The sequence below is a fragment of the Poecilia mexicana genome, unplaced genomic scaffold, assembly GCF_051168715.1.
Source record: "Poecilia mexicana isolate PSO_F unplaced genomic scaffold, ASM5116871v1 scaffold_14, whole genome shotgun sequence".
Lineage (NCBI taxonomy): Eukaryota > Metazoa > Chordata > Actinopteri > Cyprinodontiformes > Poeciliidae > Poecilia > Poecilia mexicana.
Window position 1 is genome coordinate 3,126,923 of NW_028263383.1, and position 25,160 is coordinate 3,152,082.

Consider the following 25,160-nt stretch of genomic DNA (forward strand, 5'->3'; position numbering starts at 1 on the left):
AAACATAAGGGGAACGTCCAACACCATGCTTCTGACTCTGAAATATCAGACGAGTGGACACAATTTGGTGTGAGAGTCTAAACTGTGACGTCAATAGAACTGTTTGCTCAAGCTCACCAGTTTTGTTTACTAATCCAGTGGACCTATAAAAAGGTCATCAGTTACAATGAAACCATTACTTTCAACCAAAAACAAGAGTGTTGTGATTCTTACCTTGCAACTGTTTAAATCTTCCCTCCAAGATGTTGGAGTATTGTACTTGGTTAACAAATGCTGCTGGGGACAAACAGGGGTCTCTGTCCCTGTGATCCCACTCCATTGTAGTTTCCTAAGATCCTTATGCTAAATATTCCTGATAGAGACGAAATGAATCAGTTTTCCAACATAGCACGGCAGAGCTAAATGAAAAAAAAAAAAAAAAAAATCCAGTGCGTCCTTTCACAGATTTCCAAAAGTGTTCTCTTTCCCCCCCACCCCCAAAGTTTTTAGTTTTTCTTCCTAAAGATTTCTTGGTGTTCTTCAGCAAGGCACAACAAATGCTTTAAACATTGTTCTTCTTTTCATATGCCGTACAATCCATGAAAAACTCAGCGGTGAGTGGCATGGGCAAAAAAAAAAAAAAAAACTTTTTTCCCCCAAGTTAGAGAATAATTTGAAACAAAACAGAGAAAGAAAAGTGCTCTCTTGTTCACTTAACCACATTTGTGGCCTCTGAATAAAGTAAAAGCCTGGAGTTGCACTCCGCTGTGGTTGTAGCAAAGAAACCGTAGGTATTCCTTCCCTCCAAATTCTGAGTGTGCATTTGCTGAAGAACAGCAGAGCACAGCACAGCACTGAGCCGCGGTCGGATGGCTGTGTAAACAAAGCCTTCTGTGCAGTCTGAAAATTGTGCGATTTGCATAAGGTGTGTTTGAGGGAGGAGCATGAAAGAAGAACATGGTGGATGGGCAAAGGGGAGGGAGGAGGTGTAGAGGTGGACTAAACCATTAGAGTCTTTTGAACAGTCTGCCTTGAGGTGGATTATTTAACTCCATTTTAGCTCCTACCACCATCAGGGTGTGGCTTACCGAAAGGGTGATTCACAGAAACTCTACTTGGATTACACAATGTTATCTTCGTGTGGTCATCTTTCATTTCAGTTACTTTCTAGATTGCTTTCAATCTCCCCTTTTGTTTTTTTAAACATGAGCACTACCTTACGAGGAGGCGTTAAAACAGGAAGGAAGTTATTGAGAAAGTCTCAGAAACACAACGAGTACTTTCCTGCCTGATGAGGTTTGAAACTGTCAACAATCTGTTTGCAATGTAGAGGGTGGAAGTGACAGTGTGCAACCAAAACACATTTTTAGTTTCCATTCTTTTTAGCAAAAACAAGAAAAATATTTTTAAAATGCTTACTAAGAGTTATTTAAAAGTGTAATGTAATAATGTTTATATCAATTTTAAGAACCATAGCACAAAGTAAGTGGCTTAATGTGTGATAGGACAGTATATATAAAGAACTGTTATCAGGCCAAAAAGTCAAGTTTTCAGATCTCTGTTCGGATGAGCTGGTAGCAGCTGGATGGGTCTCATTAAAGGACAAAATGCTTCAGGGATTTTTTTGTGACTGGCTGTTTATGGAGGGGGACTACAGTAATGAGAAATGAGGAGCGCAGCCTCCCTTCTGAGGAACAGAGGCCATGCAATGGACACATGCAGGGAGGAAAGTAGTAATTCATACTAATGCCTGTTTTTTGTATCCTAAAGGGCACAATCCTATTTACATAAAATGTAGATGAGACGGCATGTCTGTTTATGCCTGTGAATCAGAAGAGGTTTGTACCACATTCATAAATAAAATAGAGAGAAATATGTTAAATAAGATTAACAATAACTAAATAAATCTGGAGTAACTTTTTTTTAAAAAGGAAAAATTGTCCAAAAGTGAAACATCCGACAGCAAGAGTTAAAGTTAATGATGGTTCATTTATGTCCAGTGCAGTGAATGAACTCCAGGGAGAAAAGACAAACTGATAAAGACAAATGGGGGAGTAAGCACTATTAGAGGGGAAAAAATGCTAAGATTTATTACTCAGCTTCTTCATGTTATCAATACTTTAGTAAAAGCCCAACAAGAGTCCATTATTATTGGGCAAATGAGAGGCTGATTAAATGCATTAAATTTATTTACCGACAAACCGACAAAATGCTTTTTGATGCAGTTTGTGGAAATTATAAGCAATGTGTATAAAAAAAAAAAAAAAAAAAAAAAAAAAAAGGTGAGTATGTATTCACACCGCTTTCATTTACGTTACGACCATGTTTCCAAGAATGAGCTTCAACCAAAAGAAACTGAAATTCTTCAAAGATTGAAGCTCTTTGAAAGCCTCGCTGTTCCCAGGTGTGGGAGCTTCAGCATGTAAACACTGCATGGATAACTGCTCAAGTGTGAAGAAGGGTGTTGCTTAAACTTATGCAAAGTTTCTAGAGCTACACACACTGGAGAGCAGGTAAGATGGTATCGATGCAAATTAGGGAAAAGGAAGCTCTTAACTGTGACCTAAAGAGCACAGGTGATCGCTTCACCACATTGATTTCCACCCTGCAGATGTAAGAGACAGGTTAGCTCAGAAATATGGCAAATATTTTATTGTAGAATCTCGATAGAAAAAGAAATTACATAGAAAAGTCCAGCACTTCTAAAAATGCAGAAGGCAGAGTAGATGATGTTTGGAAAAAAAAAAAAAGCTGTTAAAAGTGGGCTGGAGCTGAGCCTTCAGGGAATAGCTGCAAGAGCATGTGAAAGAATGTGCACATCAAGCCCACACTTGTTAAACTGAGAGGGCATCAGAGGCATTAAGACTGGTGCATTCACACACACACTGGATTTCTGGAAAGACCACTGCAACCAGTATTGCAGAGTGTGTTGCTGCAAAATGCAAAGAATGGACATTTAAGATACTTAAATGAGTGAAGAACATGAGACTAAAAACAAACTATGATGTACAAGCAAATAACTGAAGAAGTTTGTTAAATTTCATTTCTAAGTAAAATTAGATTTTATAGAAATTGTTGAACTGAAGGGTTGCTCAAAGATTATAAGTAACTGTGGTTTCCGTCCTCATGTAGGAGTTACTAGATATCAATGTGTGCCACGGTGGCTATCTGTTACCCCCCTCTGCTGGGCTCTTCAGAAAACTGCAACTTGTTTTGACTTTTGGAAATACAGTTTTTGACATACAGATCTTTTATGTTCTTCAGCTCAAACACATAAACTCGATGAATGAAAAACTAAAAGTGCTTCTTAACATCTTACTAAAGATTAATTTTTGGACACAGAGATCCATTAGCATACCAAAGGATGACAAGATTATCAAAGGCAAAAAGAAAATAAAGCTGTCGCCAAGATTTTCTGCTATGCATCCAATACAACAGCTGTGTTATACTAGAACTAGTGATCAGTCCTGTAGCATTGATGCAAAAGTTGGTCTGCTCTGATCAACTACTCAGCTCTTCAGCTTTGTCCTCCTTTTGGATGTATTTTGGTCTTGGCCTATAAAGAAAGGCTCGTGCCTTTTGGGATACAAAAGAATCGCATCTACTCCCTAGTCTACAAAGCCTAATTAGATTTGTGAACATTACTATTAGGTTATGATTTTGACTGGACTGAAACTCACTCCAAAAGCCCTTTTCATCATAATTGATATTTTAAAGAAATTACTTGCCTGAATATAAAAAAAAAAAATCAAAGAAAGTATTTTTTTTTAGATGTGAATCTGTAAGTGTAAGGACTAAAAAGTAAATTCACACTGTGCAATATCTCTAGCCCTGATGACGTACGTTATTTTGGACAATCTTATCACAAAAATGAAGAATGAACACTGAAAGATATAAAAGTATTCACTCAACGCTGAGTGTGTTGTCATCTGATAATGATAAGCAGTGTATTCGTAAAAATTAGTTACTTCAAAGCTTCCAAACTGAGCCACAAACAAGCTTGACTTGCTAGCATATGAATGTATAAATTCAAAGTTTTCAAAAAATTAATCACTAATTCAGTCAAAAGACATTAACTTCAACTTGAAAAGAATATAAGGGGTGGATCAGCACACTTTATTATTCATAGCTATGGTTGGTCAAGGATCATTTAATATTTCTATGTAAAAATGAAAATGTGTGTTCTGCAGGAATAATGCTAATGCAAAATACACAAATACTTGGTCATCAATAACCTGGAAAACCTTTTTTAAATTTCAAAATTATGACATTCAGAAGCAACTGTCACTCTTGCCATGTACTGGAACATTTCATAACATTGATTAAACCAAAAGCAATTAGATCCACAAATTAACCAGCGAGAGACTGAAATAATCAAACATTCTCATAGTCAGCACCGACCAATGATTGGCTGGTCAAATACTGAAAAAAAAAACTGGAAATTTTCCACTCTAATTCAATAAATGCATTAAACCAAGAACTCCCACCACTTCTGGTTTGTAAACTCAGCCAACTGCACAAACTTCAACATGAATACAAACAAGATGACAGGCACACAATTCTATGCATAAACAGGGATAATCATGTAATTCCTGCATTTTCTATTGTATTCACAACATCTACCTCAATAAAACATTTCTCCCCTCCTTTGTGTTACAATCCTAGGAAGAAATACAAATAAAAATCTGAATCTGCTGAAAATAGGAATCACCAGATAACAAATAAGAAAAAAAATAATAAGAGTGTCAGCCAAAAAAAGCCAGATCAGCGAAGGTTGACTCCATTTCTAGAACAATGAAGACCAAATGAAGCTCCAAATAGAAAAAGAAAAACAAACACCATCTCCCAAATCATTAACCAGAAATGAGTCCCAAACAACTTTCAGGAAGAGCTAAAAAAGAGCAAAACAGAGTCTAAGGTGTTTCCCCACCCTACCCAATCCCACTGACAGCATCTGATTAAATCACAGGTTTGAGCTGCTTTAATAACCAAGGGGAACTACTTGAACGCAGCAACATACCTGCGAGCGCTTTAATGCGAGAGCGTTCGAAGAGACGTGCCGAACTGTTTTCATTGTCCCAGTCTGTCTCTGCCGCCAGGTCCCAGCGATTATTGATGTCGTTGTATTGCTGCTGGATCTCCAAGCTGTCAAAATCTGTTGGTGAGATTGTGCTCATGGTGTCGAGGCTTGGGGAAAACACATTCAATCTAGAAAGAGGAAACAGAAAACAAAACGCGTCCAAAGTGAGTGATGGAACAAAAAGAGGACAACACAACACTAGATGATTTACACGGCTAAACCTAAAAGGTTTTTCAGAACTAATCCATGAAAAACATAATCCTAGGCACTTTATCAGTCAAAAATATAATGCTAGGCACTTTGCATTTAAGTGAGCAGAGGTAAGAGAGGGTACCTCTTGCTTTCCGCACAACTTTCAACTGAACTTTACTTAATGTAGTTTTATGGCGCGTATATGAAAATAGTAGCCTGGACGGTGCAACTGCCAGGGAGGATAGCAGATAAAAACCTTAAGATAAGTTAAGTCACTAGGTCAGTCAGGCAGTCACCCAGTTCCTCTCTGTACACCTGGACAACAGCAGTTGATGCTGTTACAGGTCTCTGATAGATAGGCCTGTCACAGTAAACAATAACTCCATTAATCGCATGATAATTTAAAAGAAACTGTCATTTTCATTTGCTTGATTTATCGTTTTTCTCTTTTCACCATAAACTGGATGATAAAAGTATTCAGTTGGGTGTTTTGGTCTCAACTAGCCCTCTTTTGAAAGATAATTTTGTATAAAGAGACTTAATAATTCATTTTATTTGTTTCTGCTGTTTTCTTTAATCATTTTGGATATTTAAAATGTTTGCCAGTCCCAGTCTTTAAATGTTCGCTAGAATTTAAAGGTTATTGATCCTTGAGAATGTGTTCTTGCATTATTGTGCCATTATTACTACTAAATTACTTGAACATGGTCTCAAAACAACAAGATTATCATTTATCGCAATAAGTTCTGGAACAATTTATCTTCTAATATGTTACTGTGACAGGCCTACTGGTAGAACAATATGCATTACTACTTTAGTTAAATTCACTCTTGGAGAAACTACCAAAGTTGAAATAAAGGAAACAATAACTAATGCATACATACATATACATAATAAATGCATCAGGACTTTAACATGTACACACATACTAAAGTAACACAAAAATACCTCTAAGTGTAAGCAGGAATGTAAGACCATCAGAAACTCAAAGGTTAAGTGAAGCTCCTTGCATAAATCACTCAATCCTATGGAGTTCTTGGTATAAATTTGTTAAACCAAAGGTGCATGACATGAATCAATGATGACTCTACACTTTTAAGATGATATGCATGTAGTAGAGGTTTAATAGTTTGCAAAAACTTCCCAACAGCTTGTTTATTTATTTTAGCTTAGGTCAGTTCAATAACAGATGCTCAAGAAGAGCCTGCTTACTGCAGCTGTCAGGCCTAAAGGTTATGCCTTGGCCTGTCGGAATAAGCAATAAATCAATTAATCGCTTGATAAATTAGAACAAACCATTTTTATTTGCATGATTTATCGTTTCTCCCTTTTCTTTCTAACAAAAACTTGGTGTTTCGGTCTCAACTAGCCTTTTTGGAAGACATTTTGTTGTTGTTCATTTATTTGGACATTTGAAATGTCTCCCAGTTCCAATTTAAATGGTCATTAGAATTTAAGGGTTATCGACCTTTGAAAATGTGTTCCTGCATTATTTTTATTTAATTACCATTATATTTCTTCAAAATTTATCGCAATAACTTCTGGGACAATTTATCATCCAGTAAAATTTGTTGTAGTGACAGGCCTAGTAATTCCTATTCCTTTTTAAAAGCCAACACTGAATGTGCTTCTAGAGTGCATAAAACTGCAAATGTGCAACTATTGATGCTGGTGGCAACACAGCTAATATGTAGGTTGGTTTAAGAAAACAATGGGGTTAATTATGGATGATTAAAAGGAAGGACAGAATGTCCACTGCCTACAGACAGTAAACAGCACCAATGTCATAACTTGGGTATTGTGATGCGTCATTGCTAAATATATCCAACCTTATTCTATTGTGGAAGACTCAGAATGTAAAAAGTAGTCCAGCTGCTAAAATTCCAGCAACTTGGAGAGAGAACACAAGCAACCGACAAAAGTCGTCTCCACACACAGCTTATTCAGCTCAGACAGCTCAGTCTTTGTGTGCTAAACATTCACAAAAGACAAAACCATTTTCTTGTCAAGAAAACTTGACAGTAAATAATTATTTCTATTCTTAGCAAGAATAAATTGACTGTTGTCAATCAAATAAAACCCATTTAAATGAGGAGCATTTTATAAAGGACAATTTCTCAACATTTGCTGCACAAAAAATGGCAACCGGCTCCCTACCAAAATCTGCTATTTTATATCTTAATTTTACTGATATCATTGTGAAACCAAGATGATGGAAAGAAATCACTGAGGAAACAGAAAAATGGATAAGGTACGTTTCAACCAACAGAAGCTTAAACTTAATATAAGTGAGGATTTCTGAAAGAGGAAAGTATCATTCTAGCTCTCAATACAATTAATTGTTGAAGAAAAAAGTGTGTTAATTCATTTTTCAAACTATTTTAAACAAACTGTGTAGGGTAGTCTAAAAAACAACCAATATAAAACACTAAGCAATACTCATTTACAATAAAAGGGAAAACAATACATTAAAAGAAAAAAAAGGTAGCCACAAATAATTTTGCACAATATAATGGTTTATCCATCATTCTAAATGTAAAGTACTGCTGATTAAATAAATGAAAAACTTTCAGTATTTCAACAGAAGTTTGAAAAAACACAGCTTGGTAAATCCCATTAGTAGAAGATTACGAAGTGTCTCGGAATAGAAACTAAATGCAGGGATTAGCAAAGAAGGAAAAACACCTCCTCCGCATCCCCCATCCTTCCCTGACCTGTCACCTCTCAACTAAACCGCACCCCAGGCATTGGCCAAGGCCATACACCCCTCTGTGCAAACTGGCTATGAATATTGACTACTTTTCAGATTGGAGACTGATTGTGGAGACGTCACAACTGCTATTGCAGTCGAGCTTCAATTGCTACCCATGCTTTGTTGTGCATGTCCTCAGAATTACCGAGGTAAATAGAGATGTCGGACAGATGATAAAAAATAAATGAACACTGGAATGCTCACACATTATGTGACCAATTGTGTTTATTTTGCAGTGCATTATAAAAATAAAATAAAAAGGAAAAGCCACATAGCCAATCTGTCCTCTTTGTAGTCTGGTTTTGGGAGCTGTTCAGGGTGGGGGTTGGTGGGGAGTCGGACCAGTGAGTCTGGCAGTGGCCATCCTCCCCCTCTATGAGTGGGAAGAACCCCGGCTCAGTGTGTCTGCACTAATCACTCCTCAATGGATCAGACAAACAATCCCCTGACCTACTATGATACTGTACTCATCCTCACACACAGAAACACGACACAGTGTGGGAAAAAAAAGCCACACATGCTTGGCCTTTTACCCAAATTGTGTTTCTGAAAAGTCAAATCTAAATCCACCTCATCGACACAAAGGCATCAACATTCTGCATAGAAAATGGGTCAACACATCTGTCATGCTGGCCTATGCAATGTGAAAGTACTTTAAAATCCTGCTCTTTCATCTTTAAATAGTATAATCTACATGGTTCTTACTGTCCAGTACTGTCTTCTATTAACTTTCAAAAACTAATTTTAATGTAGCAAGCGCTCTTTTTTTAATAAACAGCAATAATAATTGGTGCAAGTTGGCAAAATTGTACACAACTAACCATTATTCTGAAATATGCTCCAGAGGCTTCATAAAGTAAACCCTTTCCAAGTCAGATCAGAACTGCAGCAAATGTTTTGCAAAAATCAGGTCTCTGAAAATGAAAGGAACCAAAGTGGGGCACAGCCTGAGGGTTGAACCCCAACCTAAACTGTAGCATGCAGACACAGATTCAGCAATCAGAATGACATAGGTCAAAAAAAAAAAAAAACAGGACAGAGCCAGCGGCATGATTGGTAGCACCGCCACATTTCTCTTTCATTCTCCGTCATCTCTCCTCCCCTTCCATTGCAGCTTCCCTTCGCCCAGCTGGTCCGTTTGTCACCGCACCCGTTAATGACGGAGAGAGGAAAAGAGAAATAGAGCCCATAATCAGATGTCTGCAGGGAATAAAGCCTATCCACATTAGCCAGCCACAATGCCAATGTGCACCAAGGGAATAGGGAAGACATACGCACTTACATAAACATACATGCAAAGACAGAACCACTCCCTTCAACACAAGGAGCAAAAATAAGAAACAAAGAAGAAAAATTCACCTAGAAATGAGAACGCAGCCCAAATAAACGAGTGTGTGACACTCATGAGCCTAAAGTGTGGGGAGATGGACTCCAAAGAGACGGCCACAAAGCTCGCCACACTTAACTGGCCCCACACAATGAAGGAGTCAGCAGAGAATTGAGGCCAGTTGTTCAAGCCCTTCCTGTTTGCAGAGATGAGGCAGCCACAGGCACAGATGCATCAGAGGCCTCATCCACAGGCTGCTGATCCCAGCTTGAATGCCCCGCTGAATAGGACAGCGGTCGTCCTTTGTTGACCTGTAGCATCACATTCATCTAACACTCTACTGACCATCACACATGCCTGCCACACTTTTAGATGGACATGCTAAGTCGGTTTCAAGTGCTAGCAATAACACAAATACCAGAAAAATAATAATAAATTAAAATACTATCAAAAAGTTTATTTTAGTAAGTGAAACCCAGATTACTACACCACAACATACAAGGTTTACCCCAGAAAACTTGCTAAGCCCGGTGGTTGGGTGCTAGGGCAGTCATTCATCCAGCGGCCCGTCGTGTTTTTGAGTTAAAAAAATATAAAGTTAACAGGAAATTTGAAAATAGCACTCGATAATTACGTGTTATTGACAGACTGGGAGATTAATATCTGAACACTAACTATAAAGCCTTCCTTAGCCTGGTGGGGGCACAAGTAAAGCCTGGAGGCCCGCCAGGGTTATAATACACTGAGGGAAACCCTGACATATTCAGAGATTTTAAAATTTTGATGCTCTTGGCTCAAAGCTAATAAAAAACACATTCAGCTTCTCAGAAAATTAGAATATTATATATGACCATTAGAAGGGAGTTTTTTCTTTTATATAAATGTTACGTTTTGGTCTACACAATCACTGGAACAACTGCTGAATTGACAGTTCTCCAGTAAACACCCTCCACACGGGGAGGGAACCACAGAAAACCATAGCTAAAGAAGATGGCTGCTAACATAATTGCACTTAAGCACATTAAAGGAAACCTTAGGGAAAGGAAAAAAGTCTGGGAAAAACGACATATCCAGTCTTTCCCAGACTGGATAGATAGTCTGGCAAAGACTAAAGCAAGTTGCTGATTTCATCTTCCAGTGGGACTTTGACACTTTTGAAAGTGTGAGCTGGTGCAATGACTATGACCATGACAGGAACCCCACTTTGACCTAAACCCCATACTTAATTAAAGGTAAATATTGGGACACGCAAGACACCAGAGCCAACAATGCAGATGCGACCTGGGCTTCAATAAAGTCTCAACAGAGCCACAGGCTGATATACCTACACCTCACACTAATGATGCAATAATTCATGTAAATCAAAGCCTGACTAAATATAAACAAATATTCTGGACATAAATTTCAATAGGCTGGCTTTCTGTATTAAAAATAATTTTTGCAAATTGATATTAGGAAATATTTGACATTTTCTGACATTGGATTTTTTACTAGCATTAATTATTATAATTATAGAAATAAGTGCTTGAAATATTTGTAATATATGTCCACAAATATTTGTTGAAAAGCAAGTTTGTTTTCATTCCTACTGTGAATCATTTAAATATCCTAAATGATTCACAGTAACAGCTTAAAATGTAATATTTTCTGGTAAGCTGATCTGAGAGTAATCATACTGACGACACAAATTTAATGTGATCAACAAAAAAGGGCTTTGTGGCACGAATTATTTATCCAAACAGATTAGGATGTTGCTAATTGAGTTGCCCCACATGGTAATCAACAAGTTACCGGATGGCTCAATGGACGGCCACAGTGAAAGTTATTAATAGAACTAATAGCCGGAGAGAAATGATTGTGCTTGTCCTGAATGAGTCCTGGGCTGGAACCCCACATTAGCAGCATCCATTACCAGCACTGACAGAAATCCAAATGGAAAAGCATCAGAGAATGAAATATTTCAGATCATGCTCATTCAGAGAATGCTTTTTCCATTTTGCAAAACACATAGAAGTGTCTCCATCCTCAGGATGCCTGTGAGTAAATCTACAGTTACTACATCCAGTCTTTTGGAACCAATTAACATGTATTAATTTGCTACGCTATTCAGTGACTGCAAGATCTTCTGAAATCCACATAAAATGTTTGCCATTATTGAACCATCTTGAATTGGTGAGAGCGTACTGCAGAGGCTCCTGTAGAACTCCATCTTTTATTATGTTTGTCCTCATTATTTATGTGCAGCCGAGACTTTTCAGTAAAGCCCCGCCGGCCTGGACTCTGCACTTCTTTTTGAAGATGAGTGGGACTGCACAATATGTCACAGCAATATCAGTGTGTGCAATATTTAAAATTGAATTTTTGCAATGCAATGCAATAATTGTTGGCTAGTAAAATTCCAAGCGTCATGATCTCACACTTTGCATGCCAGTGAAACATTCAGCCTGCTGGATGGGAGTCTCACCGCCGTAAACGTCCACACCTGATACAGATTACGATACCATAGCTGCTACAGATCAAAGAGTATTGGAAACACATAAAAAAATGATAAGGGTGGAAATTGCGTGGTTTTCTAATATCATGCAGCTGTAGAGATGACATCAAACGAATGGCATAGTGTGAGACAGACTTTTTGTAGTTTTAGGAGAAATGTACAACTCACATGAGGACAGTGTTGTGGATTTCCCTTTAGAAACCCAGGATGAAGCCCAAGGCGCTGGGAGGTGAACGTATTTTACTCAACAGTGTTTTCAACACTTGCTTCCAGTCTCACAGACCTCATAGCTTGCCTGGCCTTAACCCAGTTCCTGTTCATTTCTACCCAGACACCTCTGCCTCCTGTCTCTATAGTCTGTCTGGACGCCAGGAGTAAGTACGGCTAGAGAATCATAAGCAAATAGAAAACAGGCCCAGATGGTATAAGCTTCAGCCACTGCAAAGCAAGTGTTTATCCATTTAAAAAAATTAAAAAAAATCACAGTACTGTGGAAAACTTCCTTTGTGGCCAAGAATCTAAGAACATCTGATCAATCTGCCTTTAACAGCTGCTGACCAATTACTGAAACATGCCACATCATGAAAATCCTTGAGAGACTGCTGGGGGGGGGGGTGTCGGGTCACCTTTCAGCCGCTACACAAGTTTGCTTACTCACCATTTTTCATTTAGACAAACTACGTATAATGAGGATTGTCCCATTTGCTTTTTCTTGTACATTTTCTTTTTCAGCTTCTGTTACTTTTTTTAAAAAGAACCTTCCATACACTTTGTGTGTTAAAAAAAGGTTAATGTACTGATTAATTTTCTGTTCTCCCCACCACAGCTTAGACCTTTAGTACTGTAGACACAAAATCAAGTTGTTGTGTACTAGTAAACTAGTAGTAAACTAACCAAACATTGAATATGCTGCTGATGTCATCCAACTAAAGCTGAAATATAAACCAATGTGGTGTCAAGATGCATTGACTTTTCAGCATATTTGGCAACTTCACAAGCATGTTTGACTGTTTTACCTCAGTAACTTACAGGAATGACCCAGTCTCGGTTCTGAAGACGCCTCTAGACCTGAAAGAGCTAGCTGTAGATGCTAGGGGTGTAACCAGACACATATTTGGACTGAAAACATCCGGTAAGCTCCTGTCTAATAGAGTGTTGATTTATGCCTCAACACATGCAGAATGTTTGTTTGGAACTGAGTATGAATGGTAAAATTGGTGGAACTGAACCAAAACTTTGTGTCAGTGTACAATAATAATAAAAAAAAAACTGATTTGAAATGCTGTCTTCACTTAACTCAATTTACTCATCTGAAACAACTTCAGGAGCAAAGTAATCATACATAGACAAAACTCAGCACCACAATAAAATCAAATTATTTCAAAATTGAAATACATTATTTAACTGTTGATTGATTTTGAAGTGCAATGTAAATATAACAACTTATGACTTTCAAAATCTGAATGCATACCAAATCGTGATTTGTGTTCCATTATGCATGTAGTTCAGTAATGAATGGAGACATTTTTGTTCTGTTCCAGTAAGGAATGTTAAAAGTTAATGTGGGCTACAATATGGTAATTTATATTTTCCAAGACCCTTCAGGATCCAAGTAAACAACCTTTGCAAATCAGCAATATAATCAAATACTTTCAAAAGTTTAGCCAATGAGTTGGTGTTTTCTGACTGTAATACATGTAGTTCATGTTGGAATTTGTGAAAGCTGTAAGAAAAATGTTTTTAGGTCAACTTTAGCGATTACCTCGACTAATGCGGTCCTTGTATTGTTTTTGAGCTGTTTGCAGTCACGAAACAAGCCACAACCAACTCTTGATCTCTGATCAGTATTTCCTTCCCAATCAGTAATTTTTCTGCATAAAACTTATTCCTGGCTTTATCAAGCAAGAGATAAGTTTCTAAATAAGTTTTGCCTACATGCCTAAGAGTTTAGGAAATAATTTTCATCCAATTTGTACTCAGTACAACATTTTTATTAAAGAAAATAATCAAAAACAAGCAAAAGTAAGCAAGCAAGTTTTAAAATGCAGCCCCTTCCACAGGTCAAAACCACAAAGTCCTTTCCAAAAAAACCAAACATAAAAAAAAAAGAGAGAGAGAAATTGCATCTGGTAACATTTAATTGCAAGAGCTATGAAGAGTCAATATTTGCCATGTCAACACTTTAATATTGACTTTATATACACCTGGAGTATTTGCTAATAAAGCTTATAGAACTTATGAACCCCATAGATAATGAATGACCATAATGTTTGTAAGATTTGAGGAATTAATTATCGACATGAACTATATGTATTGAAAAGAAATTGAATTTGAGTCTCATGAACATGTTCATTTTAAAAACATTTTAACTCTACATGCATACTTGGCAATTAAATTTAAAATATGGTTGAAATAAAAATAAATGAAGTAATATGTCCATTTTACAACCTTTAAGTTGCTCAAACAGATCCTGCAATGTGCTGCTAATGTTCTTTCTACCTCTAAATGAAACTCTACAAATGTACATTACTAATCACAAGTACAATCAGACTTCTCCACAAGTCTGCTGAAAAGGGGATGTTTGCACAGAAAAGTTGGATAAGCCATAAGAAGAACCGAAGTTATTCACAGGGGCCAATAAATTATTCTAAGAGCACTTACTGTTCGGAAAGACAATTACACAGGATTAGTAACATTTTTCCTTAATGCTTTGTCATATCAAAACAGGCTGTTCAGGCAAGATTTCAACCACACCTTTTAAGAGCTCTGCTTAAGTGATCAACATACAACCTGTGGTAAGATTTAGTCCGACTACAGAAAAATATCAAAGCAGGTGAGATGGAGCAAAAAACAACGTATCATGCTGCCCTCTAGTGGTGTTACATGTGCAAAAAACGTACATTCAGAATAGTTTATTGAATTGAAAATTACTTAATTGATGCTTTTTAATTATTCCACCTTCAAGTTCTTCAGCTCTTTTCAGCATAGCAATGCTTATAACACAAACAAGTTTCTTCATGTCCTCTGAACAGGTTGGCATTTTGCAAGTGACTATATAATGTTCCTACAAATCCAATTGGACAATTTTGAATCTGTCAAAACTTATGATCAATTTGGTACATGAGTGGCTTTTTTATTTTACAAAATACATTTGTATACTTGAGTGATTTCTTAGAAGATTCCTTGCTACTTTTACTTGAGTAACAATATGTTGAAGTAGTGTTACTCAAGAACAGTTACTTAATGTAAAACTGTTCAGTTTTTGAATACGCTATCCTCTGGCTGTGTGAAACAATCCTTAGGAAAGGGGACAAAAACATGGAAGAATGACTGGAATATCTGTGAAAAGTCAAAGGGAGTGCTGAAATATTGTTTTAATGGCAGAGGGGAAGTAGTATACCAAATGTGGTTCATCACTATCGTAATATTTAACCAAAATAAAGGCACTGCACTATTTCCTAAAATGCAAATCCAATGGTAGTCCTCCACTAAAAGCCATTTCCAGGGTTCAGTGGGTGAATGGGATGGGGGAGGGGGATTAAAATACTGTATCATGAAATAAATATCCCAAGCTCTAGCTGGCTTAAAAGTCATTGAACATGAAAAGAAAAATAGGTAGCAGTAACACTGCAACTAGCTAACAAGTTTTATTTTTGCACTCATCATCAAGCACCGTCCAAATAAAAAGTTAGTTTTTAAAAAATAACTTTCAAGTCTTATTCAGTGCTTGCCTTTGACCAGATCAATCCAAATTGTTAAAAGCTATAAAAATTAACTACAATATAGAGTAAACACCACCACTTCATCAATCCAGCCCACTCTTGCAGCTTTTATTTGGGTTTATGTGCCCTGTTCTACACGTGGTACATGTCAGCTCTGCGCTATCAGTGACACTGATAGTTAAAAAGAATGAGGCAAACTTGAATATTTCAAAAACAACGTGCTCAACCACTAGAATTTGCTTGCAGTAGTTTTACCACAATGCCTCCTTTTATAAAATACTTTAACCTGATACATCCCTCCTATATGAGTCACAGAGTCTAGGCCAAGCTCGCAGCGTAAATCTCAGTCCTATACATAATAACATAACCAGTGTTGAAAGAGGGGAAAAGGCAGCTCTGCAAGATGCCATCATTCTGAGGCAAAAATAGCCGGACAAAAGCAACAAGGCTTGGCTGGTTCAGCAGCAGATGCCTGAATCAAAGATCCACAGGCTGGCTTGAACACAACACGCAGATAAAAAAAAATGTGGCTGCGTTTGACATCGATTCAAACAAAGGCGAGAAGAGACATGATTACAGGGAGATGGCTCCCAATAAACTATCGTAAAGCGGTGCTGTCATACGCTTCCCAACAAGACAGCTACCATACGAGAAATGTGTGCAGACTGGTTATATCTTCTATAGCTACAGCAAAAGCGAGACAGAAGCGTTACCTATTGAGTTAAAAAGCTAACGGTAGAGCCAAGCTAGCAGCAGTCACCTGAATTTCCAATCTTTTTCCTCATTAGCTTTGTTATTATGGGCAGGCTGCTGGTTATAGTGAGGACATACACACACAAAAAAATCCCACTTACCTCTTTATTTCTCCGTCTTCTTGTAAAAAAAAAAAAGGCAGTATGGTATTTTTCTGTAATGTCACTATATCGGAGAGTTCAACGGGAATGAAAGAAACAAAAAACAAATACAAATAAAAATACGTCGTCGTCTCCTAGCACGCGCGCGGCTACGCTAATTTCAAATCTGACGGTTACAAATTTACCAGGTGACACTGATAACGTCTCTCCTTTAAATCCGCATCTTTGGGGAAAAAAAAAAAATCTTTTTTCCCCCTCTTTCTCCTCCGCGCTGCACTGGTAGCAGCAGCACGTTACGAAACCAGACTCTCTTTTCAGCGAGAGAGAGAGAAAAAACGTAAGCAGGGAAGGGACAGGAAGAAAAAAGAAACCAGGCGAACGCAAAGACCCCCCCACACACTTTTTTGGGGGGGTTTGTTTGTGGCAGGTTTTTAAAGACGGATATCCGCAGCAGCTTTCTTCCAGCCCCCTCCCCGCTTCGGCATCCAAAGGGCCGTCCAAACCTCACAGACTGCCTGTGTTTCCCGTTCAACAGGGGGAGAAGAAAGGAAAAAGTGTGGTAGTTTAGTGGGGTGTAGGTGGCTGGCAGGGTGGGTGGATGTGTGGGTGGGTTTCTGACCGCTCACGGTCACATGGGAAGCACGTTTTCAAGTCTGAGAGAAAAAGATGTGCTGGGCAAATGTTTGTGTGCTGTGGTGCTGTCCCTGGTGCTAAAACTGAAACCATTCACATTTACATATCAATGGAAAGTATGCAAATACAGTCTGAGTGATGTACTAATATCCTTAAACTATAGCGGGTTTCTATATTTGGTATTTCATGTGATATACCAAGATAAAGGATGACACACCAAGATAAAATCAGTGCAAACAATAGCTTTCAGATGACACCTATTTACGTGAAATTTAATCTTTGTTTAAAAGCTGTTTATAACCCAAACTCCAGCTTTTAGAATGGCATCTGCTTAAACAAACCTGAATTAAATAAGTAGGTCATTAGCAGGATTCAGTTGAACAAGGAGGCTGTTTAGCCACTTACTTTGTAGGAGTACACAACAAAATTCACAGAAGTCTGGAGTAATGGCATGACAAAAGGAGCTTATATTTTTACAATGTTTTGTCTTGCTCCTGCAATTACTCTTTAGAAATCAAAATCCAAACAGTATTCTCTTGAGATTCTTCTTCAGCATTTTTTCACTTCATCTTGTAGAGCCTGCAGTTGCTCTAAATTATTCCTGAGATACTATGCAGCACCTGGCAAGCTGGCGTGTCACGGGGTAAGTCATCAAGATCTGGGTTATTCATAAAGGCCCAGAGGATCCTCCTGCAAAAGACCCCTCAAGACTGGATAAAGCATTTTCCCTCTGTGCTGCTCTCAACAGCACCATAATAAAAGCAATTTCATGGTTGTAGTAGCTCAGTTTGAAAAAGTCTTAACTGACTCAAAGTAGCCTGTTGACAGGGGCTCAGAGACACCCAAACTTTGACATCTAAATTACTTTTAGGATAATTTATGCTCTCTTCTGCTGCCTGTGTTCGGTTGGGGTGCTTACTATATCTGTGAGTATGGGTGTAGCGCAACCAACAAAGTGGTGGTGGTGAAGTTTTTATGACATGAAGGGTCTTTTATCGAGGGCTGAGCTTTTCAGAAAATAGCATGCCTTTCATTATAAGCAGCTAAAGGGGTCATTAAATAGTTTTGGCGTGTTCTACCAGAGCAGTTCAAACATTTTTGTTTTTTTTGTGCAATAACTTTAGTATTGTTGAAGAAAATGAGATAAGCCAAGATGCTGCTTATTTAAACAAAATGTGTATGTGCCTAAAACACTTGTTTACACACATGCACCTTAAAAATAAGGTGTTTTACAAAAGTATTCATGCCCCTTTAATTTTTTCTCATTATGTGAAGTCACAACAACAAACCTCAAAGTATTTTGTTGCCATTTATAATATAGACCAACTGATTAATATGAACAACTTTTACAAATAGAAACCTGGAAAGTATATGTTGTTGATTGCAAGCACCAATTGTCTGGACCACTGTTGAATTAAGTCGGTTACTTTAAAGGGGGTGAATATTTATGCAATCATGTGTTTTTTTGTATTTCAGTGTCATTATTTTTGTTTAACTAGTTTTCACTTTGACATTAATGTTGTTTTGTAATTGTCTTTTGTCAAGCATACCAAAATCTGTTGATCATAATTCATTTGTAAAAGCATTGAAGGGTAAAACATCCATGAAGTTGAATACTTTTTATAGGCACTTTTTAAGTAATTTGTTAAAACAATGTAAATTTGTCTGTCATATAATATCCTAATAAAATACATTAACGGATGTAGTTTATTTTTCAATTTTGTCATGTGACACAAACTTTTACCCATTTTAGTTGTTTTTTTTTGTACAAAATTTAAAGAGATCCCATATGAAAGCACCACTGAATAGACTGTATTTGACTGTATTTTCATCAATTTTTCCAACAGCAGATTTAGCAGAAATGAATTGTGATGAGACGCTACACTCCACTACCCATTTCCCTGAGAAGGTATTTTTAGGGGGAAAATAAAAACACAAAACAGATCTAAATTCAGAATAAGTAAAGTCACTAACTCTGAAGTTGCATTTGCATTGGAGTTTTTCAGTAGATTTCGTTACATCAGCTGTAAATTTCACTGCAAGTCCACTTTCACGGTGATTTCTTTTGTGTTTTAATGGCTGATATCAAAAACCTCTGCCTATATTGACTTATTGATCAACTGGATCCAATCTGCCTGCAGCCACCTTAAATATGAATGATTATCTGGTGAACATGAGAGGTTACTCATTTTCATCAAGTTGGCTTTGTCCAGTGCCTTCAGTGGCAGAAGTACTTAAGGATGAAAGCACGTCATCTGTTCCTGTTGCGTCTCTGTGTGCATTAACAGCATGGATAAACACAGAAACCATGTTTACAGCCCTGGTCCTTCTCCCAGCCTTCGCTCAAACACCCATGAACCACCATAGGGCTCATCCACAATCCACCATGACAAAGGGAAAGAGCTGAGTGCAGGATATAAGGCTGTCACTGGCTGCCAGAGTGCATCCAGCACTGTGTTATTTTGCAGATTGCAGCAGTTTGAGCTAAACCCCCTCTGTCTGCTCACTATAGATGGGACCTAGGTGGGTGGGGGGGTCATCATTGGTGCATGCAATGACCAGGGTGGGGATGGGAGCAAGGGTGGTTGGTGAAGCTGCTTTGGCTCTACATCTACACAGCCTGAAAGCTGAATCATATGGCTCCAGTCCTAAGTAATTGGGAGGAGCCGCTGAGCTTCCCTGGAGTTAATTATCTGGCACAAGGTCGCACAAGGTGAAGGGTGTTGAATGAGACATGAATGTATTCTGCTTTTGCAACCTGCCACTGAATGCAAACGCTATCTTCTAAACAGAAATTAAAGTTTTAATATTGTTTCTTCTGTATTAAGGTGTAAAAATAAAAACACTGACACACTGAAGAAGCTGGAGTTTTGTGATTTTTTTCTCTGGGAAGCCAGTGCTGTTTTCATTTGTGCATGTACTTTGGGTGCTTTTCTTACTGAAAGACCCAAAGACTAGCAAAAGCATAGGTTATGTTTTTATGTAAACTTTCCAAGATTAAAAGATTTCATAATGGCCCCAGGATCCTTTGGAAAAGAAACAAGCTCACAGCATCATAGAACCCTTATGTATATAACAGTTTACATGATGATGTTTTTCACATTTATCCATTGTTTTATAAGTAAATAGTAAGTAAAATGTATTTATACAGCACTCTTCACAAGTTAAAGAATAAACAAAAGAGTTTTTAGAAGCTGAAAAGAAATATAAACAATACAACTGGTGTGAAATAAAAATATACTATAAGAATTTATAAATTAAAACTACAGGTATCTTGCTATAGAAGACAGCTTACGGTGTTCAGTGAACCTGAATTAGCAATAGAGCAGAATATCACTGGCATAATTATTATCAGAAACATAGGAATCCTGGGTAATACAGTATAATATAAATGGAATAGTTCCTCATTTCTTGTGCAGTTAAGTGCATCTTGTTATTTGTCTCATGACATCTCTGATACTGTTCCTCAAGATAAGAAATTATAAAAAATAAAAAAAATTGATCTTTGTGTAAAAATACAATTAACAAAAGAACAAAACCAAAAACATTCTAAACCCAGATTTTGATTAGTGGTTAAGAAACAGGTTTTCTTCTTGCATCGCCCATCAATACTGGTGACTGAACTGGTGAATCTCTTCTCTAAGCATGTAAGACGAAACAGCTCTAAATGTCTTTTCTGCTCTGTTTTTGGCATAGAAACAGATATAACAGATGCTGGATACTTAGATGCAGCGTCAGTTTTTTTTTTTTTTTTGGGTGCCACATTTGTCCCACAAAACCAACACAAGTTGCAGACGACTACAAAAAGTTTAGTAGCTGCAGTCTACTGCCATCACCCAGAGGGTTATACTCCGGTCACTGTGACCCATTTCAAGATATTTATATCCTCAACATCAACTTTTTGAGTCGTCTCTCAAGGACAAGTATGCTATTTCTGTTTTGGTTCTTTTTCTCATCCCCTGACTCTCCTGTCCTGTTTCTTTTTTTTCTCTCTCTCCCTAAACTAGTTGCTGTAGGTCACCCTACACTTCCAGTTTTAAACAGATATAATTATTAGACAGAATGAAACCAGGACAGCAAGAAGCTGAGCCACCACTCTCATGTGGTGTGACTCGCTTATTCTAACAGATTGAGGAGGACCATCCATTAGAGGTTGGTATTCATGACACCTCTTTTTTTTTTAAATCAGCAAAACAAAAGTCAAGCTCACTGTCTGTCCTCCAGTTTCTATTACACAGAAATAAAAACCATTATGGTACCCAGTGAACCAAAATTATGTGAAATGGAGTAATAAAACATATTTGGCTCCATCTTATCTCGCTGTTGGTTATGAAAGCGTTAGGGATCACAGGAAATCTCTGTCCTGCACAAACTAACCAGCAGCTCCCTCTAGTGGATAATGCTTGCTACTCTTTTTTTGGCCCATTTTGAAAATGGCAACATCTATTTTTATTTATCTTGAGATAAATTGCATTAACATTTTTTTCTTTTTTAATGAAACCAAAGAATTAAATTTGTGTCATCTGACCAGAGAGATTCTTTCATATGCGTCACTTTTATTGCTCATATTAAGCAATAAGCTTACAAATAACTAAATATTCTCTAACAAACTCCTAAGTTTTTGGCACATCCTTATTTATACTCGGGTGGATTCATTTTCCTAATTGGGTGACTTTCAAAAGACAACCGGCTGCACTGGACTTCATTTAGGGAGTGATTTAAAACAAATGCACATTTTACTTGTTAGAACAACGTATGAATATCGTGCACTGTGAATCTAGGTGCTTCTTCACTTGAATAATTTCTTTTTTTGTGTAAAGTTATGTTCAGGTCTCAGTGTAATGTCTGATGGTGAACTATTTGTAAATTTTAAGGTTTTGAGGGACTTTTTAACACAGACTGAGATTGTTATGTGAAAGACCCAATTATATCAACGTAAATAAGTGAATATAAACTAAGGAGCTGATTGTGAAATGACTTATTGTGTTTGCTCTCACTGGTCCTGTTTAAGACAGGAAAAATCTGTCTCTCAGTCAGAGTTAGACGCTGCTTCAGACAGTCAGATCCTGTGTCAGCTGTTTACTGTCAGCCTTCTCATCCTGGGAACGCTCCAATGTTTGTTTTCACATTCTGTCGGCATCCTCGTGCTTCTTCTTTTTAATGGAGACCTTTCAATCAAATTGCAATGAATAATGCAAAATGGAAAAAGTCAAAGTGAAAACAAACCAGAAAAAATTACCAAGGAAATGTCAAATAAATATTTCTTCTTTGTGTTGGGTAATTTGATGTTCCTGTATTTGAACACAAGGTTTCCTCCAGAAAACTTGTTAAGCCCGGTGGTTGGTGCTAGGGCAGTCATTCATCCAATAGGCTGTCAAGTTTTTGAGTTAAAAAATGTTTAAAGTTGACAGGAAATTTTTTAAATATCCCTTAATAATTATGTGTTATTGGAAGATTAATACCTAAACCCCAAGTATAAAGTCTTAAAAACAAATGCAAACATTAAAAAAAAAAAAAAAAAAAAATACGCAATGGTGGGGGCACAGGTAAAGCCTGGTGGCCCGCCAGGCTTATAATACACTAAGGGAAACCCTGCAACAGGAGCTGGTTTTTCCTTTTAGTGGCTTTGATTTGATTTGTTTTGCATTATGTGCTTATGCATAAATCTGGCCATATGCACTTCTTAGGTGTTACAAATTATGTTTTCATCTCACTTATTCTATTTAGAGGCTATTTTGATAGTATAATATTGTTGTAAATTCATAGATCCATCCATCCAACCAAGGATTACTCAATTGTCAGATTTATGCAGGACCTGACTATTTTGGAAATGTGTTTAAAACTCATAAATTTTGTATCCATTTTCAACAATGGCTCCTGAAATGGCCCGATGACTCCAGAAAGTTCAGTGAGGAAAAGCGATGACCTGTAAAATTGTCTGAACCCCGTTCTCCTGCTGCTTGAGTCAAACGTTTAATTAAATCAGGCTTGTGTCCAATAACACAAGATTCAGAAACATAGGTTCTGATTACCATAATCCGATGTACGTCTGCTGTTGACCTTTCCTGTAAAGTCCGAAACATTCAGTTTACTAGATTAGATTTAGGAATTGTAGTAACACAAACAATTCACAAGATGGCATCATTATGAAACTGATCAGCACATCATGGTCTGCCTCCTCATCAATGTATCGGCTCCCATTTTGTTCCTATCCAATCATTTGTTATCTATTTTCAGTTTCTGCTCTGAATGCTGTTTGATTTTAATTTATTGGCTTGAATAATTCTCAAGTGGAAATCTTGGAAAATGAAATTATCGAGCATACATGCTGTTATGTTTATTCGGCACCTTAGAAACATCTAAAATTAAAGACATCTTGTAGCGCAACGGCAAAAACTCATACTGAACATTTTTGAAAAAGTACTTTAAATTAAACATGACTTTCATAAATCAAAATAAGGTTTCAATTCCTACCATGTGGCATGTGTTTTTTTTTACTCTTAATTTATATCGATAGTTTCATATTTATTGATTATTTTCTTTATGGGCTGTAATTTGCACTTGTGCAAAATTATCCAGAGTGAATAAGAGTTTGAAAGCGCTTATTTTTAGAGTGTCTAATCCTAAACACAAAAAAAATCATACACAAATGAATTAAAAGTGACTTTTTAATTAAATTTCTCTCTTCCCCAACAACTTCTTTGGCTAATAATTTGATTCAGCAATTATAATGGCTTTTCCCAGAAGAAGGTACATTTCGCAAATATTTTCCACTACACTCCCACTGCGTCTCAACCTCTCCTTTTCTGCAAAGTCCACTTTGGTGCACTTGTCAAACGATAGCAAAATCCAAATTTTTTTTTTCATACTTTACATCAACAAATAAAATAGCAAAGGGGTCATTCCACAGAACAAACTGTACAAAAAACACAATTTAAACAATGTGTAATAATTACTGTAGAAAATACACTTCAGGTAATGTATTATTATTAAACATGTCAGGATGTGGGTTTTACAGGGGAATGTAAAAAAAATTCTTTGAGATCTTTGAGATGAATTTCTTTTTTTAAAACTAGAGCTCGTCTTCAAGCTCCAACTGTGATTAAAACAATGTGGCAAAGTGGGGGGTGTCAGCAAAACAAAAATCACAAAAATATACACTTTAATATTAATCTAAAAAAACAGTTTAGAAAACAATAATTACAAAAAAATTAACCAATAAACAAATATCCTAATGTGATTCGATAATTTTTTATTTTTATTTTTTTAAAGTGAATTGGTGGGAACTAGAACGTTTCATACATTTCAGACCGGCCTTGGCGAAGACGTGTCTCCGACGGCGAACCGTGTTTTCAGGTCCGCAGTGGCTCACGCAGCCACACAAGAACAGGGAGGTGTGCGACGGCATGTCCGCTGGGTTGGTGTTAGACTGCGTGTACGTACGCCGTCCAGGTGGCACCAGGGTCCTTACTGAGTTCTGCGGCGCACGCATACGTTTTGCCGGCGCGAGGCCATGAAGCCGTGTTTGCAGAAGCACTTGTACGAGCCGAAAGTGTTCACGCAGCGAGCGTTCTTGCAGGGGCTGGTACGTGGGCCCGGCTCCGCGCACTCGTCAATGTCTGGAAGACACAAACGAGTGTCAGTGAGGACAAGCCGACAAACAGAACCAGAAACTGTAGGTCAAAGTGTAAAGAGATGTACAGTGACTTGCAAAGGTATTTTCCATGTTTAGAATATAAAATCCAGTACAACCACCAGTCAGTAAAACAGAGTCCATGTAAAAGTAATTTAATTTAAGAATGAATATGAAAGCCTCTGCATTATAAATACAAACCTGTAAGTATATGGTTCTCACATGGCAAAAGGAAAAATTATACTTTTGTATGCCACTGTACACACATTATTGCATTTTTATTTTTATTTTGTATGCGTATGTACACACGAACCTATACAGCGGGCACGGGAGTGGTCTAGCCTAAAGCCTGTGTTACATTCACACATGGTACCCAGGTATGAGCGGACGCAGCGGCCATTTGCACAGCTACATTCGTCCGAATCCTCCTCTGAACTGTCACCTTTTAGCAAAAAAAACATAAACATTAGACACCGAGGAGTAAATATCACATA

General features: G+C 37.4%; 2 protein-coding genes across 7 annotated transcripts in view; both read right to left on the bottom strand.

The window, feature by feature from the left end:
• The window catches only part of sptbn2 (spectrin, beta, non-erythrocytic 2), a 55,152-nt gene extending 38,496 nt beyond the window's left edge, over positions 1–16,656 (bottom strand). The window contains exons 1-2 of one of the 3 annotated variants that reach the window (XM_014985074.2): positions 16,401–16,656; positions 5,000–5,187 (exon numbers count right to left, since the gene is read on the bottom strand). In XM_014985074.2, the coding sequence (XP_014840560.2) occupies positions 5,000–5,156 (157 nt within the window). In that variant the 5' untranslated portion in view covers positions 5,157–5,187; positions 16,401–16,656. Of the gene's footprint in view, positions 1–213; positions 877–4,999; positions 5,188–16,400 lie in introns of those variants that run through there. The other 2 variants (XM_014985077.2, XM_014985078.2) reach the window with 2 other exon arrangements.
• A 7,031-nt stretch (positions 16,657–23,687) lies between these two features.
• ltbp3 (latent transforming growth factor beta binding protein 3) overlaps positions 23,688–25,160 on the bottom strand; it is a 45,603-nt gene continuing 44,130 nt past the window's right edge. For all 4 annotated transcript variants that reach the window (XM_014985087.2, XM_014985089.2, XM_014985086.2 and 1 more), the window contains 2 exons: positions 24,980–25,108; positions 23,688–24,652 (listed from right to left, as the gene is read on the bottom strand). In XM_014985087.2, the coding sequence (XP_014840573.2) occupies positions 24,501–24,652; positions 24,980–25,108 (281 nt within the window). In that variant the 3' untranslated portion in view covers positions 23,688–24,500. The remainder of the gene's footprint in view (positions 24,653–24,979; positions 25,109–25,160) is intronic.